The sequence below is a fragment of the Citrus sinensis genome, chromosome 1, assembly GCF_022201045.2.
Source record: "Citrus sinensis cultivar Valencia sweet orange chromosome 1, DVS_A1.0, whole genome shotgun sequence".
Classification (NCBI taxonomy): domain Eukaryota; kingdom Viridiplantae; phylum Streptophyta; class Magnoliopsida; order Sapindales; family Rutaceae; genus Citrus; species Citrus sinensis.
The window spans coordinates 5,459,767-5,467,122 of record NC_068556.1 but is presented as its reverse complement, the minus strand read 5'-3'; the positions used below and the strand labels follow the sequence as shown (position 1 = coordinate 5,467,122).

The 7,356-nt window shown below is 35.5% G+C and overlaps 1 protein-coding gene across 1 annotated transcript; it reads right to left on the bottom strand.

The window, feature by feature from the left end:
* Window positions 1-5,925: 5,925 nt before the first annotated feature.
* On the bottom strand, window positions 5,926-6,927 carry LOC107177969 (uncharacterized). The gene has a single exon (XM_015532552.2). The coding sequence runs from the start codon at window positions 6,925-6,927 to the stop codon at window positions 5,926-5,928; it is 1,002 nt and encodes a 333-aa protein (XP_015388038.2).
* Between the last annotated feature and the right edge of the window lie 429 nt (window positions 6,928-7,356).

Below are 7,356 nucleotides of genomic sequence, written 5' to 3'. Positions count from 1 at the left end.
TAATTACTATTAAAATTGAGTAATTCATCTGTTGGATGGTAAATAAATAATTTTATAAATTATAAATTTATCATCTAATAAATGAGTCTTAGGATTTAAAATTGAAACTCAAATGTTGTGATCACTAGTATTTTTTGTTTTTCTCTTTATTTTTTTCAATTGCAATTGTAATGATTATTATTTCATGTAACTATTAAAAAAATGTTTTAATTTTACTAAAATAAGTTGAAATTCAACTTCACAAGTGACATGTCATCTGTGAATAAAGCGAGAAGATGTCGTGTCATCAATACATATATAAAGGTAATAACATATCGCTTTTTATCAAAACACAAACGATGAGTCATTTACAATATGCGCTGGCACATACTAGTTACGCCTACTAGATACGCATGTCAGTTGCATGAATTTCATGGATTGCATGTCGTCTCTTATATTATCCAAGGAATAACATGTCTTTTGTTAACAAGACGATAAAACGACATATCATCCATAACATGTGTGTTGATTAATATATTATAAATAATTTTATTATTATTATCATCATTAGTAGTAGTAGTAGTACTATTACTACTACTACTACTACTACTACTACTATTACTATTACTATTACTACTACTACTATTAATATTACTGTTATTATTATTAATTAGGGATAGGTAAGGGGTCAATACTGAATTCTAAAAAAACTAATAAGAATCAAACCAAAAAAAGGAATCAAACCGAAACCAAAATTTTCAGTCAAGTCCTTCAAATATTTAACCTTTTTAGTTTTTTATTTTCTTATGTCCTCTTCAATCAAGGCAATTGACACTATTTTAATATAAAAAATGTAATAGTTTTTTGTTTCTATTCGGTTCATGTTTTAAGGAGAAAATACCAAATCATAACCACAAAGTCAAACTGAATCGATTTTTTTGGAATGAGGTCAATTTTGCCTAGCCTTAAGGCTAATTGTATACTTTTTTTTTATACATATAATATTTGGCTTTCAAAAGGATTTTATATTTTTTTGCCAATTTCGTGCCTAAAACTATCCCTTTGATAAATAATTGTTGTTGTTGATGATATTATTATTAACAACAACAACAACAACAACAATAATAAAAACCAACTAAGGTCATTTTAGTAGTTTGTAATATTTCATTATGATTCCAACCATTTTAATTACCGATCGGTAAACGCTTCATAAATATATGTGATATGGCCAAATAAAATTCAATACTTAGCACTTATCAATTTGGTAAAAGAGAAGTAAGTTCAATGACAAAAAAAATTCACTTAGCCAAGCAAACTCAAACAAGTGGGAATTAAGGATTAGAAAATATGAAAAAATGACAATATTTATAGTGTTGACGAGATAAACAAGACAGTAAAAACATAGGCTCCAAGTGGGTTAACCCTCTGATATGTATAGCATAAACTTACGAAATGATTGCTCTATGAGAAATTTGATCGGGAAAGACGTTATTTTTATTTTTATTTATTTTTTATTTTTTAGAATAAGTGTCTTTCTTTTTTTTAGTACTTTCTTTCTTTCTTTTCTTTTCTTTTTTTTTTTTGTTTTTTTGAGAGAGAAGAGAAGCCAATAATGAAAGAATCTTTCATTTTTACTATAATCATTAACTGATTGAATAATGCAGTAGCCATCGGTTAGTTCCATCTACCCTTCCTAATTTCAGCCATTAGATTACGTAAAGTGCAATCTATAGATAGAGTCACAAAATAACAAAATAGTGTGATATCATACCACCATTGCAACATAATTAGATCCACATTAATCAGTCTCATGATTGATAATCAAAGTTATGGTCAGTTATAGAATATAACCAATATAAATATTTTCTTTATAGAAAATAAATTTACATAGGAGGGTCACGTATTCTATCACAACTTTCTTTGGAATTGACTTATTATAATGGGAAATTTACAGTAATAACCAAAAAATTTTTGCTTTTTTTCATCTTAACCCCCCAAAAATATTTCTATCAACATTAGCCATAAAACAACATTTGAGACCAAAATACCCCTCCCTCATCTCTCCCCCAACACTCCCTTTCACTCATCTCTCCCAAACTGATCTAACTCCCATCATCGGCGGCGACATCAACCCTCGTCGGCGGCGGCTCCATCTCTCACCGGCATCCGATCTATGATCTACAACCTTCAACAAAACCTAGGTTAGTTATTTTTCTTATTTTCATTAATTTAAAATGAGATTTTAGAATAATAATAGTTATAGCTTGAGAATAATAGTGGTGGTGGTGATGTTTGTGGTGGTTGGTGGTGTTTGGGAGTATTGTTTTCGATTTTGGAGTGATTGCGCTTAATTTTGGGGGTGGGGAGGGAGGGGGGCAGGGCACGCGCGCGCCCATGCGCGGCTTGCTGTCGCACCAAAAATTAGAGTTTTTTTTTTTAACGAGTCAATTTTTTTTTCTGTAAATGTAATGTAATAATTTTATAAATATTACAGATACATGGCGAAATCAGAATCACCGGATATTAAAGTAGGCAAGATGTATTTTCGTTATGCTGATCACTTTCCTAGTCGAATTTCGAGCATGTGTATGTTATCTTCGGTCGTAAAAGCCATCGAGGAAAAATTAACAAAGCGGCAGTTGAGTATGTTCAAAAAGGATATATTTGGGCATTTCTTGGAGTGTCGAAGTTTTCCATTTAGTGGGGTAATTTTGCACAATCTTTTACTGTGGCAAGTGGCCCATGAAGAAGATAGCCGTGAGGATCAGTTATGGTTTCCAATTGGTAAGCATTTGATTCGCTTGTCAATTGTCGAATGGTGCTTGGTTACTGGACTTTCATTTGGTGTTGATACCAATCAAGAAAATGATGAAATGGAGCAGAGGCTACGGAATACGTATTTTGGTGGGGTGCATTGTAAGATTAATGTGAAGCAATTCGATGCAGTATTTAAGGAGTTAAAATTCGAAGAAATGAACGATATGGACGCATTAAAGATTGCGCTGTTTTATTTTACGGACAGAGTACTAAATGCAAGAAAAATCACTGTCAAATTCATTTCGATTGGCTTGACCAAGTTGATGATATCCAGTACTTCCGAAAGCGTCCATGGGGTCTATTGTCGTGGGAAATGATTTACGAGAGTCTTGACAATGCACTGTTCGAGAAAAACGAGAAATTTAAGAAGACTCGGTTGAAAAATCCATATCATAATATTGAAAAATACAATCCTTACGGCTTTACGTCTGGGGTTCAGGTGCTTTTTTTTTGTTTATTAATTAGTTTTATAGTATTAAATATTTGATAGTTGTTTTATTTGATTTTTCACTTTGGTTGTTGTAGGCTTGGATTTACGAAGCAATCGGAGGGTTGCCATCAACATGGGTTGTCAAAACGAAGAATAAGATTCCCCGCATTCTGCAATGGAAGCCCATGGCGTCTTCGAGAATCAACTTTGCGGAGGTTTATTCGTTCTTCAACGACGAATCTCGTCTTGTAAGTAATATGTATTACTTATTTGTTTAACTTTACTAAATTTAAGAAATGTATACTTACTTAAAATTTTCAATTGAATTTATGGCAGGGGGACGTTTTACAAACTCTTGAGCCAAATTCAAAGGAGAGTAGCAAAAAATATTGGTTCTCTGTGAAAGATTATTTGCCAAGCATTCCAGATTGGGTTCATAAGGTCGGTATACTCTAAGTACAAAAAATTTGTTAATCGAAATTTTTGACTTTTCATTTACTAATTTTAAATGATACTTTATACAGCACCAACCCTCAATCAACGCGATGCCGTCAGTTACAAGGCAATCAGACGAGCATGACGATCATGACGACATACCAAACCCAATACCAGAGCAGCATCATGACACTTTTGAGGATGAGGTGGGTCATGACACTTTTGAGGATGAGGTGGGTCATGACACTTTTGATGATGAGGTGGCTGTTGATGACCACCAGCAGCAAACAGACAACGCTGATGACGCACTGGATTCTGAGTTATAAATAATATATGATATTTTTCCTTTATAAATTATTATTTTTTTATTGTTATTCTAAATTTATTTTTTCCTTTTGTAATAGTTGAGGACAAAGCAATTTAATGATTACGTACGACGACGGCTGGATAAGATTGATCGTAACGTGTATGAAATAAAGTCAGAATTAAAAGATTTTAAAGAAACCGTTGTTGGCTTCATCGACACATTTTCTAAGCGTCCAAATAAGGATTCTCCCACTGCACGCTCATATGCGGTAAGCTAATTTAAATTTAATAATTATGTTCGTTTAACTTTTAATTTGATAGTTATTTAATATGTTCTTTTTGGCGAATGTACAGGCCCCGGATGACTATGGAGTGTATACTGACGTGGGCAATGAAAATTTGTCTACACCCACGTCATTGTATAGTTTCTATGGGGATGTTAGTGGGGAGAGCGTGCAGGTGTTCACAGAGGTGCCTCCGGGTGTTAGTAAGTTCGGCTGCGCGTACATACCGTCGTATGTTTATAACAGTCCTTACATGATTCCTCCGGTCAGGCGAGGACAGAATGTCCGGCCTTTACCGCGACCCCAAATCATGGAGCATGCGATTGACATGAGTACGAGTGTGGATGTAAATCCACTGAGAGGATTGGAGGACTCTAGTCTGTTTGCTGAGTTTGATCGATGGTTCACTGGTGATAGCAGAGTCCGCCGGAGAGTCCAGCACCCGTGGTCATTCTTTCAAATAATTTTGAATATATCTTCGATGGGATGGCTAGGCGATGAGGTATTTATATTTTCCTCGTGGTGTATTCTGTTGTGGATTTGTGTATAAATTTTTTTTTAAATCGTAATATTTCTGTTTCTATACAGCATATTCACAAGTATCTCCGCTTGATTAGCGAGAAACAACGGCAGTATCCAAATGCCTTACTCCAACGTGTCACACATACTGACACAGTTTTTTGGGTAACGTGCCGACAAAACTTATAAATACTATTTAATTTGATTTTTAAGTATTGCCTTCAAGTTTTGTTCATTTATGCATTTCTTGGTTATCTATGTACTAGGTGTTCTTAAATCAGTTATGGAACAACGAGGATTGTGCGGTCGATTCATTAGTATTCGACGACCGCTTGAATAGTTATCTTTGTGGGTGACAGCACACAATGTCCAAATCAATGACGGATGTCGATATGGTATGTATTTTATTACATTTCACATGCTCTATAATCAAAATATTCGAGTTGTTGCTTTTTCTTTGTTGTATTTCAATTGCATATATAACGAACATGTTTTTCAATTTTTATATACAGTTACTTATCACTATTAACTTGGACGGCGCGCATTGGGTACTAGCACGAGTTGACTTTCAGAAAAATAAAGTATGGATTTATGACTCATTACTCACATTTCGCGACGACAAAAGGTACAAGTTGAAATTCAAGCCACTTGAAGTTATATTCCCTCGATGGTTGGAATATGTTGGCTTCTACAATATCCGACCTGAGTTACGGAGTGAAGACCCGTGGAAAGTTATCGCAGTTAAGAGCGCGCCGCAACAAGAAAGAGGCACTGGCGATTGCGGTGTTTTTGTATTGATGGTTACGATGTATTTAATGTTCGGGCTTAGATTGGAGTTTAACGCTAGTCATGTCGAGTACTTTAGAAAGAAGATTGCGGTTGATATATTTAATGACGATATTATATTGTAGACCTATGTAGTAATTTTAATGTTGAAATTTGATTTTTTTTTAATTTGCGCACTTAAGTTTATATAATTTTAATGCCTCACATTTTGAACTTTAAAATAAATAAAGTTTTATGAAATATAAATGTACAATACACAAAAAATAATAACAGTTTTAACCAACGAAATACAAAAAACAATAACAGTTTTAACCAACGAAACACAAAAATAATAATAGTTTTAACCAACGAATAACACACAAAATACAACTAACTTCGAGTCGACGCAATAGGATTCTTACATCGCTTACGATTATGGCCTAGTTCATGACACCGGCCGCATCTTATAGTCCGCCGGTCAACGTCCTCGCCAGCCGAGGGTATTCTGAGCTCTTTACGACGGCCAGGTGGTGGTGCCTCAACTGGTGGGTATACTTGCATCTCCTGAATTTCATCTGGAACTTCCCAATCAGCCACATCACCAACTGGCTCCACTGGTTGTGCATAAGTCATCGCCAACGATTCTGTAGTGTAAAAGTCCAAGCAAAGGTTAATAAAATCCACCCGGTGTGTTAGACACGCCGCAATTGCATGAGCACACACAAGCTGATCAAGCTGAAACACTCTGCAGAAGCAAGTTCTCTTTTGCAAGTCAACCAACCCTTCCTTAAGCCCACCGCCTATAACTTGAAAGCGATACGGAGACATCGGCCGAACTATCATTCTTTCAGCTATAGTTCTCCTCTCAGTGACTATTTCATCCGCCCATGTTGTTAGCCGAGTAGTCATTGATTCAGCCATAATTTTTCTATCATAAAACCATTGCTGCAATGTTTTCCTAAAGTGATCAACAAAATGAGTAACAGGAAATTTTCGAGGCTCCCTCATGAAAGCATTAACACTCTCCGCGATCTTGGTGGTAAGAATGTTGTACCTCTTACCTTCAAACTGAGACCTTGCCCAATTACACGTACAGACATTATTTTCTAGGTAATCAGCCGTACTCGAGTGGATCATCCATAACCCTTCAAGTTGTCTCTTAAATTCCTCGTGGCCATATGCTTTTGCTGCATTAATAAAGGCAGGCTCAAATTCATCCCAAAGAGCTTTGGACATTCTAAATTGTGACTTAATGTTACCTTTGACGTGGTAAAAACAAACGCCATGAGTTGCATTGTGAAATACTTTAAGAACAGCTCTCCTTATGGCAGTGCATCGATCAGAGATAATTACCAACTCAGGTCTATCACCAATCACTCCGTGTAACTTCATCATAAATCATTCCCAAGCATCATTGTTTTCTGAATCCATGATTCCAATGGCTAACGGATACAATTGATTGTTACCATCAAGACATGTTGCCACGAACATGCTTCCACGATATAGTCCCTTCAAATGAGTACCATCTACAACAATGACAGGCCGAATGTACTGCATAAACCCCTTGATGGAATATCCGAGTGCTACAAAATAGTACAAGAAATTACCATCTCCATCCTGCTCGAGGTGAGTGACTGTACCCTCATTCGCTGTAGTTAGTACGTGAGAGTATTTAGGGAGCAAGTTGTATGACTCTGCAGGGTTGCCGCGAACTATTTCAAGACCAACTTCTCTCGCCCTATATGCCTGCTGGTATGTTAACTGAACATTGTATTCTTGTTGCATATCTGCTCTTATGTCATTGGGAGTATAAATCCTCTT